The following is a 14,616-nucleotide window of genomic DNA, read 5'->3' as shown; positions in this document are numbered from 1 at the left end:
GTATTATGTATTATTTATAAAATTATTGTTAAGTCAGTAAAATTTGGGGATGAAAATGTTGTAAATGAAGTTTGTAATTTTAGCATTATTTTAGGAATGATAATCTTTCTTTAGTATAATTTTAGGGATTCAAACTAACTATTTAAAATTAAAGTGTAGAAACTGAATTTAAAGATAAGGTTAAAAATAGAGATTAAAACTAACTATTTTAGGGTGAGATATATATATCTAAACTCAAAAGGTTAATAAATATCAATTATGTATTATGTATTATTTATGTATATTTTTTGATAAATAGGTTGAAAAATAAAAAATGTGAAATATTTGAATTTATCTTTGTTATTTTAGGGATATGAGTTAAAATTTGAATTCAAATTGACGATTTTAGAAGATGATATAAATTGTAGATTCAAATTGTTATTAAAATTTTGCAATATGTATTATTTAATAAATTTTTGATAAATAATATGAAATATAAAAAATTGTGAATTAATTGATTTAAATCATAATAATTAAAGGATGTTGAAACTAAAGTCATATCTTTAGGAGATGTTGGTGAAATCTTTTGCAGCACGAGAATATTTTTTGATTTAGTTAAGATTTACAAAAGTGAATGTGTTTACAAATACACTGTATTCATACTATGTGATATTTTGTTTGATTTTTTGACCTATACCAATAGATTGTATTTATATGCGAAGAATTGTCCTTTGTAAAGGATATACTCAAGCAAAAAAAATTGAAAAAAATATACAGCAGTCGGTTTTGCCATAAATCAAAATATTTTTGGGATTTACTATTTTTCTATTTGCAATCCCATATTTTTCTATTTTGACGGAAATAGAAAATTGAAACTAACGACATATTTTTAGGGATTGTTGGAACAATATAATATTTTTTTGATTTAGTTAAAAATTATCATAAGTGAGTATATCTACAAATACATTATATTCGTGATACGTGATATTTTGTTTAATTTTTTGATCTTAACAAATACACTGTATTTGTATATAGACAATTATCATCCGTGGAGGCGTAAATTCGAACAAAAGAATGAAAGAATTATTCTAACAGTTAGTTTTGACATAAATTAAAATAATTTAACAACTTACTAATCTTCTTTTTTCTAGTCATAAATTTTTTATTTCCATGATTTTCCCGATTATCAATACACCAAATATCCCATTCCTATTAATCTAGTATCCAACAGAGTATCGAATATCACAAAGATTTGTTAGTCTTTCCAAATGTTACTAGCCCAAAAAATATGTAACTTTTCAATCAAATCTCAATAAGCATCTATTTTTCAGTTGCGACTCCAAACCCATCAATAATTCACATGCTTGTCTAGAGCACTACCTTTGTCAATGTCGGTTTACAATCATCCTTCCATGAAATCAAATCGTTATTTTGTTTTGAAAATTAGAAATTAGAAATTTGTACAAAATGACCCAAAAATCAAAAACTTCTCTACTCTTCTACCATTTTTACATGTAAAATACCATTTTTATCCTTAACTTATATCTCTTTTGCTTCTCTCATTTGTGGTTCTTATTAGCCAAAACATAAGACACAAAAAAGATGATTTAAGTTTAAACTTTGAAAAAATAGTCATTTGAAAGCAAAGATAGATTAGCATTTTCCTCCATTTTTGGAAAAGGAGCGGTCAGTTGTATCACCATCAACATTTGTGAAAACTAAAAGAAGCCAAAAGGCTTATTATTGTTATTATTACATCCCAGGACCATATATCTGTACAGAACCAGAAGTTGCACACTTGATGATCAGGACAACGTTTTCCTAAAAAAAAAAGAAAAGAAAATAAACGTATGCTGAAAATGTAAGCAACGGAAGCAAGACATGCATAAATACTAAATAATATTCGGTGCTTTTGCCTGCTTCATTGCAGATGCAAGGAACCATAATCTTCTCAAAATTAATCAGCCTCCATCTGAGATGGCCTCCATTTACGGTCAAAAACATTCCTCTCTAAAACATTTTGAGCTTGCAGCTTCTCATCCTGAACCTTCAGTTTGTTATCTATGAGTTGTAGTAACTCTCCCAAACCAACTCCTAGCCTAGCTGATATTCTGACATGTGGACCAGATTGATCTAATGAAGCCTGTACATCTTCTCCTATTCCCTTCCCTTTATCAGCCCAAGGGTTTTTATCCTCATCATCATCTTCCAGCCAGTCATCACAACAATCACTCTCTTGTCCCTCCATCCTATTTCCATTTCCAAGATCTTCTTCAGTTGCTTGCTCTATTGTAATATCACCCTTTTCCATTTCAATAATATTGTTAGTTCCAGCAGATGATAGCTTTCCTTCTATACTATCTTCTCCCGACGAATTGGCAGCCTCACCATTATCATCATCACAAGACTCATCTATGCCTTTGCCTTCTTCGTGATAATCAATCTGTCCAAATTATTTCACGCATCATACATTATGGAGCAAATTGCAAATATTTTCCAACTTGTGGAGAAGAAGAAATAAGTAAATAGAATTACCTTGTTCCAAACCTCAATCATATCTTGAAGCTTCATTTTAGAAACTCCTATTTGCTGAAGTACTTGAAAAACAGTCGATCGGTGCTCATCAAGGTTGGGGGCGGTGCAATCCACCACATGCTGCAACAATCAGAATAAAAACATTCATGTCTCATTGAAGACCCTGGACGTCTACTTCGGAATTGAATGTTACACTAAATAAGAATTTCGGTACAATATTAGTAAGGCATACACCATCAAATTAAATTAGCATAAAGCTAATTTTTTCAACACAATCTTGAAGAACTCTTTTATTACTTCTATAATTAATGCCTCCTACAACCTAGGGAACCGAAACCTTATTTAAAGGCTACAAACCAGCATTTGAAAGATTGAAACCAAGCAACCAACTAAAACAACTTAAGTAACTAAAAACTTAAAAAGTAACTCGCTGTAAGAAACAGAGTAACTAAAAGAAAAACAAAACATACAACTTAATCCTTTACCCAAGAGGATATTTAACTGAAGAGATTTAATCCTCAAATTAATTAGATCATAAATTTTCTGAATTCTCTGAAGTAGGTAGAGGTAAGATGACCCGTATCAATTCGCTTCTTGATAGCCTCCATATTCATCCTAAAGTCTGTTTATCTCATTTTGAGTTCAACCACATATTGGGAGTGAAGACTTGAGCGTCTTACTTTTGGTCAAGGATACAATTATTTAACAAGTAGAACCGCGTTCAAATTGACTTGCTTATTTATCTCACTGCTGTGAAGCATAATTCTGCGTCATACACACTTGATGCGGCCGAGAGAGCCGAAAGTTCCCTAGCCCCTTCAGATAGGCAAAGGGGCTGGGAAAACCAAATTGACAAGCAAGAACAAACAAACCGACAGCCAAGAACTAAGCAGGAACGTGAAAGATTGTCAATAAGAGAGGTACTACATCACACCCTCCTGGCACGTGTTTGGCATGCAAATTTCTGTATCCCTCGATTCTTTTTTATTTTCATTTTCAAACAGGTATGTACACGACTAGAAAAAACATTGAAAATCCTTCTAAATATTCAAAATAATAGAGTGATTTTGAAAAATAGGAAAAGAAAAAAATTAGAAATATGGTAAAACATGAGCTGCACGTGCACACTGAGGAAAAACAAGAAAGAATACAAAGACATACAAAAACACCCGTTAATAAGAAACCCAAATTTTTTCTTTTGAAACGAAAATAAGATATTTCATTGAACTAATGAAATGAGTCTAATGATCAAAATACAAAATATGTATTATAACAAAAGGCTAAAAATATGAAACTCCAAGAACATAGCAAGATTTTTTTTTGTTTGTTTGAAACGAAAACAAGGCTTTTTCACTTAAATAATGAAACGAGTCTGATGCTCAAAATAAAAAAAACATCAGATATGGAAAAAAAAGAGCTTAACAGAAAAAATAAGAACAAGCTAAACAAATACATTGATAGAACTGAAAGATTCATCCATCTAAGCTAAAAAAGACTTTGCTAATCAAAGAGACCACAATTAATAGAATAAGAAACCAAAAAGACATCCAGCAAGACTAAATTAAAAACTAACAGATTCAAGAAATCGTTAGAACTAGTCGCACGAAATCGTTCAGCTGCAGCCTTCTGGAGTCCATACGCGGCCGAATAGCACTCAGAGCACAATGGCGAGCCTTCCCCTAAGCTGCACGTGCTGCCAAGTGAAGCTTACCTTCAGCCGCAACACCCTACTGTTCATGCACCATCGCCTGTTGCCTATGTGCTGCAGCATTCCCGAACCTTGTCATATCTGCAACGGAACCATCTTCCTCACCACCCTATACCAGATAACTATCGAGGTGTTGGTGATCTCTATACTCGTTTGGGATTTGAAGTTGGTGAGTCCTCAGCCCAATCCAAACCAAAAGTGCAGGACACCACACGCCAACAGTTTGCTATGATTTGGCAGCAACTTGCAACTCTCGATGCATCATTTGGCCCCCACATACACATCAAGTTCTGGCATTCCAACCAATCTGCCAATGTATCCGAGAATCTGATAACTTCATTTCCCTACTTAGGTATCTAGATCTGTGGCACAGACTGCAAGAGTATTTGTAGGGGAAAAGTTGAATGGCAAAAATTACTTCTCGTGGTCACAATCAATTAAAATAATCCTAGGACACCACAAATTTGGCTTTCTGATAGAGGAGAGACCTTGCCCTCCACCAAGTTATCCACAGGAATGTTACGGAAAAAGGGAGGATTTCCTCATTCGGGCCACTCTCATCAACAATATGGAGCCACAAATTGGCAAACCCTTGCTATATACTGCAACTGCTAAAGACATTTGGGACAACTCAAAAACTGGATTCGAACGAATGTCTCTCTGCTCTACACACTGCACAAACAAGTTCATGAATGCAAGCAAAGGACAGTGGATGTAACAACCTTTTTTAACAAACTTTCCCTTATTTGGCAGGAAATAGACCAATGCAGAGAAATTGTTTGAAACAATCCTAGTGACAACATACAATACTCCAAAATTGAAGTATTTAGGAGAGACTAACAGAATTTATGACTTCCTTGTTGGTCTCAACTCTAAGTTTGGTGGAGTCCGTGGGCATATACTAGGCCAGAGACCTGTTCCCTCTCTGATGGAAGTTCATTCTGAAGTTCGCTTTGAGAAGGACCGCACCAGCGCTATGAATATTCTGACTACCCTTGCCATTGATTCCTCTGCCTATAGTGTGAGGTAGATTCATGATAGTGAGAAGCCCAATGGAAAACCGATCCCTATCAGTGAGTACTGCAAGAAACAGTGGCACACCGAGGAGCAGCGTTAGAAATTACATGGTCGTCCCTCAAGGTAAGAAACATCCTCCCAACAACAAACAGAATTCAGGGTAGGCCTATGTGAGTGAGTCTACTGGACCTTCTCAACCACCTGTGAACCAGAACGATCACATTAGGAGCTATTGCCCATTCAGGTATGCCCCAATCCCTCAGTCTTATTAGTGTTGGTGGGAAGAACCTTTGGATTCTGGACTCCGGAGCCACATATCATATAACAAGTTCCTTTGAGGATTTTGTGTCTTATATTCCTTGTGTCAGTAATGAAAAAATAAAATTGCAGATGGCTCTTTGGCCTCCATTGTTGGTAAGGGGAAAATTATTCCCTTTGAAGGGCTATCCTTATATAATGTGCTGCATGTTCTTAAAATCTCTTATAATTTGCTGTCTATAAGTAAAATTACATGTGAGTTGAACTGCAAAGCAACCATCTTACCCGATTCTATTTCTTTTCAAGACTTGAACTCCGGAAAGATGATTAACACTGCCCAACACAATAGTAGACTCTACCTCCTTTCGAAAGTCAGATATGGGTTAGCCACCATCTTTTTCCACCGTGTTGCATTGTCAAACGCCTTTCCTAGTGGTGCATCTCATGATTGTGTAGGTTGCAAACTAAGGGTAAATTAGTGGTTTTATAACTTCGGTCTGGTTCAACCAACCCTTTTTGGTTCTATCATTTGTCTAGTTAAACTTAGTTTGGTTTAATTCAGTGCTCTACTTAATTGACAGTCCTTCATCTAGATCCAGATTGGAGCATCGTCCTCCAAAGATTCTCCTTTTTGCAGCTCCTTTCTGCTAGTTTTTTCTCCCTAGTATTGTTAGCTTTGTTTAAATGATTTATTATTGGTTTATATGTTGTTATTGGTTGTATGTAGCCCCCACTTGGACTCTTTATTTTCGTTTTGGAACTTTATTTTGTTGGATGAGATGAGGGTGCTATGGGGTGTTAACCTAGTTGAGATGCCCGAACCTCCTGATCCTTTTTGTTTTCGTTATTGCTCATCATATGATACTTATGTAATGTGACCTTTTGTCTTATTATTTATCAATTTATGAGGTTGTTTCCTTTTTCACCCATTTTTTTAAGAATCTGGTTTTATTATTTCCCATTATTTATTAAATACAACAATATTAAAAGAGCATATTCATCGAATCTTAAGTCTGCTACCAACCAATTTTCCATCCAATAACTCACACTCGTAATTGTCCCAAGACATTCTCATGTAGTAATTCAACGTTGTGGATTATTGATTCCAGAGGTTCAGATCACATAACTAGTTATTCTTCTTTTTTACTTCACTCTCCATCATATTGCAATAAGAAAATTAGAATCGTCGATGATAGTTTCTCTTCTATGGCAAGAAAAGGAACTATTAAATTGACGGAAAAAATTTCCCTCCATCTGTCCTACATGTTCCAAAATTAGCCAGTAATCATTCGTCTGTTTCTAAACTTTCCAAATATTCTAATTGTCATGTTACATTTTTCGAATCTCATTGCATTTTCCAGGATCAAGATTCGAGGAGGATGATTGGGAGTGCTAGGATGCTTGATAGGCTCTTTGATGAAGGTTCTTTTAGCAATAAAATAACTCACCGTCTCAGTAGTATCAATTCTCTTTTTTTAAAGAACAGATTATACTTCGGCATCATAGGCTAGGGCATCCTAGTTTTTCTTACCTCAAATATTTATTTCCAAATTTATTGAAGGGAGTTGATTTTTAATCTTTTAATTATGAAAGTTGTATTTTCGCAAAAAATCTTTGGTACACATTTTTCTGAACCTTACAAGGCTTCAAAACCTTTTTATTTACTTCATATCGATGTTTCAGGTCATTCCAAAATTACGACTCATAGTGGAAAAGGATGGTTTGTTACTTTTATTGATGATCATACACATCTATCTTGGGTATATTTAGTGCAAACAAAATCTGGGGTGAAAGACAATTTTAAACATTTTTATATGTTTTTTCTTTAAAAAAGGAGACAGCCTCATTTATTAATAAACAATGATAGCTCATGACTCAAGAGGATTATATAATAAGCAAACAAAACAAAACAAAAAAGGATCAAAAGGTACACCCAAGAATCTCAACTAGATTGATACCCCTTAGCACCCATATCATATCCAAAAGGAAGGGACCAAACAATAATTGCCATCCACGTGAATGCTAACACAGCCAACACATCTCTCAAAAGCAAACATAGAAACAAATTCTAAGAGACTAGGAATAAAGAGACCGTCAACCAAGGAAGAAGTAAATGGAAGAAGCATCAGAGGACGTGGCCAAAACTGAATCAATAATCATGGCAGAAAAATGAAGGCCTGCCAATTAGTAGGATATCTTGCAAAGAGAAGTTTTTAGACTGTTTACACAGAGAGCACCACGTAGAGGCATTCAGCCAAGTGATCTCGTATCTATCAGACCAAAAGGAGACTTTATTGTAAAAGGTCCAATGATTTTTCTCAACCATAGTTCCGCCAGAAGTGCCTTGACAACAATGCACTGTAGAGGATGCGAAAGAGTTTATTCCGGCATTTGGCAGCTTAAACTTATTTGAACAAAATTGCTGAAGAACCTCATGAAATTTGCCGAGTTACTCGTGTGTTTGCAAAAGCCTCGTCCTAGTCAAAAGAAACGAATAATCTGTCAAGCAATGATCTCGAAACTACTCTTCCTTCTTTTGACCACGTAAATTTCCCATTCAATAAAGGAACTTGAATGAGTTTTGGTTCAATGAAATTATTGAACTTCCTCATGCCACGCGACATTCTACCTTCTGGGAAGTGCTCTCCTTCTGATTTGGTCATATTAAAAACGCCTCCCAAACACCAAGCTTTTGCACTAAAACCAATGTGGGAAAGAAGCTCCAGCCATGACTTTCCTCTCTCTGTAATCGGTTGGTCCATAAATAATGGTTACCCAACACAAGTTAATGCACAATGATCTGCATTTGACTGATAGCAGAAAGTGAACTTTCATCCCACATGAACATTCCTCCTGATTTTCCATGAGCTTCAAGCTTCAAGGGAAGTCCAGGCAATTCCTTTCGAGCTCTTAGTACTTTGAAAAGATTAATGTCGACCTCCGCTTGTTTGGTTTCCTTGCTTCACTAATTCCCTGACGTTCAAATCAAACTAATCAAATTGAAACACAGGCTTCAATAGACTGAAACAAAGCTCCTTAATTTCTACTTCTGAAATCAATTTAACATCACATGCTTCAATGAACGGAACCAGATGGAAGGGAATGCAAGCCTCAGCCTTGCTGGATTTTTTTCTAGCGAAAGAAATAAATTAGCAAACTCAGTTCCAAAGGAATCTATGTCCTCTGCCTCTCTGCTCTGCACCCTTGCTTCCTCCGTATAAAACTCAACTTCTAGTATTAATTCTTCACTACTGACACTGAACACCAAGTCTTCATCCTCAGACCCTTCTTCTACTACCCTTGAATTTGTTGAGGATGGACATGGAACACCTCTCACAAAATCACAATCTGAGCTTGGGATTTTGAGGGGAGAATGATGAAATTGCGCATCTGAAGAGGAAGGGGATGAACTAGCTAACCTGTTACAAGAGAATCTGAAAGTAAGAATCTTCACACAGCTTTCTTCCAAAAGATCTGAATTTGTCAAGGTTGCTCGAATGAACGTGCATCCTTTTCTAAAGAATTTTGGGAAGGCCATGAATCGCTGGGGATTTTTCTTGATTGATGTTGGAAAAGGTTTGTCGGTTGGGGTACTTTTTTTTTTATACTAATCGGCGTTCTGTGGTTGGGGGAATAATTAAAACAAGGATTTTTCGAACTCATCAGCATTGGAAAGACCTTTTCTGACTCTTCATCTACCCCATCTGCATACCAAAATCCATGGCTTTTCGCAAAAATGAATTACTGTATGTGACCATATGGTGATTTTTAGGGGACCTTAGGAACATCCTGATTGGGCTAAAGCAGTCGTACTGTTGGGATCAGAATCGTTTTTTTGCAGAATTAAAGTCATGGCCACCTATATTTTCTCTCTTCAAATTCCCCAATATATGATCATCTAGAGAAAACTCGTAGGTTTCCTCACGAGCATTGGAGCGCGTTGTAAAAAGGGAAGCGTTCCAACTTTCAACTGCCTACACTTTTCTGGAGAACCTCCAGTAGATTTGAATTTTTCCCCACCTAGATCATGATTCTGGTGCATGATTCCTCATTGTGGCAAAAGGGTTTCTTCATATGGATGGCTTATTTTGCTTAATAAAATCCCAATTTGAGGAAGGAATGCTAATCTTAACATCTTCATCAAGCAACTGATTGTAATCTACAAATATCGATAGGATTAGAAAAGTCACTAAAAAGATACCTTTTATGGCAATATCAGGATTATCAATTGATTCATTGTCGCCAAAGTTAAGGAAGAAGTTGCCCCTGCTCTCATTCTTCAACTCTATTGTAGCCGGTAAGAAATCACAAAGATTTTTCCGAACTCGAATTCTTGCTTCCGAACCAGTTGATAAGATTGAGAGTATCCAGAGCAATACTCTCCAAACCTCCATAACGTGCATCAATTACTTCTAAAATATCTCTTCTCCATAGATCTAGGGGAAGATATTTTATGGACAGCCACCCTCCAAAGCCTTTGATGAGAGACGGCACTTCCTATAATCAAACTATTTCTTTGGGGTCATAATCAAATCTTCTACATTGCCTTGATTAATTTTAACAATTGCTTTATCCACAGATAAAAGGTTAATAACGATTTTCACCTGGAATAGATCTTCCAAGAAGATAGAAATATCCTTCCAATCATCAAAGATGAATAACTGGGTAATAATCCATAAATCATTGAAATCTTCTCTAATAACCTCATCACATTTTCGAACCTATTGTTGTTGCGAGCTCTGTGATTGATATGACTTTTCTAGAAAATCAACCCTATTTTCTCTAGAATTCTCTTTAGGGGGAGAAGCCAAATTGGATGAAAAATTTTGGGATATTTGTATTCCTGTTCCCAATTCAGATGTTACTAGTTCTATGATGCCTAGCATAGAAACTTCTCAATCAAGTGCCTGATCTTAAGTTTTATACTAGAAGACCAATCAATCAAAGAAACCAAGATAGTTGGTCCTTCACATAATCAATCTGAAACTACAACAAATGAAACCGGTAATCTTTCTTCCATTTCTACTTCTTCAACTATTCAAAGTACTTTGCCAGTCAAGCTTGATCTCAATGTTCCCATTGCTCTAAGAAAAGGTACTCGAAGTTACCAAATACTGTATTGCAAACTTTATGTCATATCAAAATTGTCAAATAGTCATAGAGCTTTCACATCGAGGATAGATGACTTATTCGTTTCAAAAAATATACATGAGGTTTTAGATGATCCAAATTGGAAATTAGCAGTTTTGGAAGGGATGAATACTCTAAAGCATAGGGGAATTTGTGATGTAGTAGAGTTGCCAAGAAATAAGAAACTAGTGGGGTGTAAATGGATGTCTACCATAAAAAGTAACGCTAATGGAAGTGTTGAGAGATACAAGGCCATACTGATAGCTAAAGGATTCACTCAGGCATGTGGAATTGATTATAAGAAACATTTACTTCGGTTGCTAAAATTAACTCCTTTAGAGTTCTTTTCTCTCTTGCATTTAATTTAGATTGCATGTTTTACCAACTCGACATGGTAATGAATATTTAGACCCCAAACCAAAGTTCAAGATGCTTTATATATAGAAGATTTCTCCAACCCAATCGACTTAGCTCGTTTAAAGCAAGCTTTGAATGATAAAAATTTAGATTCTTTTAGTTCAAATATAGATCGGGCTTGTCAATTTACCCCTTTTAATCTAGAAAATTTTCAAGAAATCCATTTACGTCTTGTTGTAGATGCTTCAAAAAGAAAACCATATTCAAACCCCACCAAATACTAAAAACAAACTCCTCGACAGCTTTAGCTTTCTTCTCGCCGATGATAGAAGAATCAAGGGGAAATGATTAGACTCATGTTTGTCGAAAAGAGGTTACTACAGTGCGTGAAGCACTCGAAAGTAGTCCAAGGGTTGCACATCCTCTTGGCGTGAAAAGCCTTATTCAAACTACGCTAGTTGTAAGTCCTCATAAGGAAGCCCAAAAGTCGTGTTTTGTTAGAGCCATATTTAAAAGAGGAGAGAGAAAATAATTTCAAAAGTGAAAGGAAAATTGTAGAAGAAGTTCAAGAGAAGCTTTTAAAGAGGAAAGAGGATATTACGACTTAACCTTCTTTACTGTAAATTGGAAATCCAAGTTTCAATACAAATGGGAATGCAGATCAATCGAAGTGAAGCCCCACTTTTTTTTGTTCCTTCTTCCTCCTTAGAAGGTCACTTCCCTCTGCTTTGTTTGCTTTCAACTCCATTATCGGTTCTACACCCACTGAAATCCCCTCTGAAAAGCTCCTACTGAAAGCCATAAACACGAAACCAAGCCTAACGTAGAAACTCAAGTACCGAGAGAAAAACCACGATATTGATTTTTTATTATCTTCTGATGAATGAATACAATAGGTACAAAGAGGGAGAATAGATAGAACACACCAAGGAATAAAAAAGGAACAGATTTAGAAATTAGGGAAGATCTTCCCATAATCTTTCCATAAGTATCCTAAGGGCCAAACCCACTAATTCCAACACTCCCCCTCAAGTTGGGACGTAAGTATCAATGATTGCCAACTTGCTAACACAAAAGTCGAAGTTTGGTTTGAAGAGCCCCTTAGTGAGAACATCAGTAACCTGTTAGCTCAAAGGAATGTACGGAATGCACATGCTCCCACTATCAAGTCTTTCTTTGATGAAACGCCGATCATCTCAACATATTCCCAAACTCATAGCTCGGTATTCGGCCTCAGCGCTACTCTTGGCCACAAAACTTTGCTGCTTACTCCTCCAAGTTACAAGATTACCCCAAATGAAAGTACAATAACCGGAGGTAGATGTGAGACCCCTTATTATTTTATGATGAACGAATGCTATGGTACAAAGAGGGAGAATAAATAGAATATATCAAAGAATAAAAAAGGAAAAGATTTAGGAATTAGGGAAGATCTTTCCATAAATACCATAAGGGCCAAGCCCATTAATTCTAACAGCTCCAATTTGCAACTCTTCCTCCATTACTCTTTCTTCTTCTTCCCTCTCATCCTCACCAAATTTGGGTCAAAGGCCAAGTCTAAAAAATCCAAAACCAAAGGTTCTCCACATCCCTTTGAGACTTTCTCAAAGCATTTTGTTAGAAGGAAAAAGGTATGAGGCCTAAAAAAAGTTCACAATGAAAATTTTGATTTTAGATTAGAATCATGATTTGTTAGAGGAAAACTATGCTGTAATTCAAGCCCCTTCTCAATCAAATAGGTTTCTTCAAATCTCAGTTCATCCTCATTTTAAATACCCTGTTTTCTCTATGCCTAATTCAAAGGTAATCTTTTTGAGAGGTTCTCCTATCGAAACTCCATTCTTTTCATCGAAAAAGAAGTGTATCAATTTTGCCTCTCCTTTTAGTGTGAGTAACGAGGAAGTCAAACATTTGCCAAAGACAGCGGAAAAGGATGACTAGTTGATTAAGGATCCTTTAGAATCTGATCTTAATACCCTGTTTTAGACAGATGAGGATTTAATTACTGAGAAACAAGCCTCTTTATTTCCCTTACAAGCTTAGCACAATGAAATTCCAAATCATTTGTAGTCGATTGTTAAGAAATGTGGAATTAGTACAAAATCTAGACTTGATCTCATTTTTCAAGCCAATTGCTTTTGAAGTTTGTTTTAGTGGATTACAAGAGGTTCGACGGATGCTTCAATTATGCTGGTCTTTCAAAGTTCTTCTGAAATATTCTGGTTTTGGTCACTCACTCATGATTCCAACTTAGGAGGCATATTTTTTCAACAATCCTCAACTTGAAGCAGCATGATAGTGCTCTCTCATGATGTTTCCTCCCATCCATTTTGAAGTTTTTAGTCTGTAATTTTCAGCTAATTTTAGGCTTCTTGTTGATATTTAATTTTGCTTTGTTCTTGGCTATTGCTTGCTCAAGGTTTTGATTGTTTTGTTCAATTCGCCTGTACTTTTGTTTGTGATCGTTCTTTTTCGTTCTTAGTATAATTCTCTTGTACTTTAAGCATTAGTCTCCTTTATTAATTCCTCTAAGAAATAGACTCGTTTCCGTTTTAAAAAATATATATAGAGAGAGAAATGTGAGTACAAGGTCCAAACTACCCTTCTAACTAACTTTCTAACTTCCCTCTTTTAAAAATAAGTAACTCTCTTGAAAAAAGAGACAGGAAAGGTAAGTTCTCTCCCCTCTCCTCCCTCCTCCCTCCTTTCCTCCCCTCTCCGACAGCCGGGTTTCTCAACAGACCTCTCTGTTAATTCTCAAAGTACAACATGGAGGTTGTTAGTTGCAAAATCGAGCAGTCACACTATTGCATTTGGAAAGAGGAAGTTGTTTGCTTTATCAAAGATGTAGAAGCCGGCAGAAGCATCTTTCTTTCTTATAGCCAACTTAGATGGACGCATTCAGTAATAGCCGACTTACTCAGAATTCCGGTGGACAGCCAATTTAGGAAATTTGGGGACATCGACAGAGGAAGATTGAGAATTTCGAAGTTTCAAGCTAAGTCTGGATGGATTCTAAGTTGCGATCACTGACCATATTCAAGGGATCTTTTCAATATTAGAGTGTGCTTAGGAAAAGATCGGCAAGGTTGGAAGTTGTTCTATACGATGCTGGGAAAATTTGTCGAAAAATTGGACCACAATAAATGGTATTCCGATAATATCTCCAAGATCCCTTCTTCGAATATGAGAGGAAAAATAAGTTATGTTGAAATGACAAAATCTAGTCTTTCTAACTCTCCTACTCCAAGGTCCAAAACCAAGGAAATCGGTCAGATTCCTAGTCAAAACAGGAAGCTTCAAGTGCTCAACCATTCTCCCCCCAAAACAGAAGCAGTGGTTGATTAAGAACCATGAAGTTGTGAAGGTCAATTTAGAAAATCTATGGATTATATCAAAATTATTTGTCTTAGATCAATTTAGAAAATCTATGGATTATATCAAAATTATTTGTCTCAGACGACTGAAGACTGATCTGTAAGAGGTTGGAAGTTTTTTTTCCAAACGAAAATTTTTATAAATCCTCTTTATGATGAGAATACCTTCATTAGCATTGACCAAGGATCAATATTAGACTTCATTCATGAGGAAGGTAAATAGCAGACATGGGGAACTTTCACCTCAAATTTGAA

At 35.8% G+C, this 14,616-nt stretch overlaps 1 protein-coding gene across 3 annotated transcripts in view; it reads right to left on the bottom strand.

The window, feature by feature from the left end:
• Window positions 1–1,614: 1,614 nt before the first annotated feature.
• Window positions 1,615–14,616, bottom strand: part of LOC103501174 (GTP-binding protein At3g49725, chloroplastic) — a 33,538-nt gene continuing 20,536 nt past the window's right edge. For 2 of the 3 annotated variants that reach the window (XM_008464684.3, XM_008464683.3), the window contains 2 exons: window positions 2,515–2,634; window positions 1,615–2,422 (listed from right to left, as the gene is read on the bottom strand). In XM_008464684.3, the coding sequence (XP_008462906.2) occupies window positions 1,937–2,422; window positions 2,515–2,634 (606 nt within the window). In that variant the 3' untranslated portion in view covers window positions 1,615–1,936. The remainder of the gene's footprint in view (window positions 2,423–2,514; window positions 2,635–14,616) is intronic. The other variant, XM_051087508.1, reaches the window with a different exon arrangement.

This window comes from Cucumis melo, chromosome 7, assembly GCF_025177605.1.
Source record: "Cucumis melo cultivar AY chromosome 7, USDA_Cmelo_AY_1.0, whole genome shotgun sequence".
In the NCBI taxonomy this organism is placed as follows: Eukaryota; Viridiplantae; Streptophyta; class Magnoliopsida; order Cucurbitales; family Cucurbitaceae; genus Cucumis; species Cucumis melo.
The sequence above is the reverse complement of the archived record's forward strand: the minus strand, read 5'-3'. Positions and strand labels throughout refer to the sequence as shown.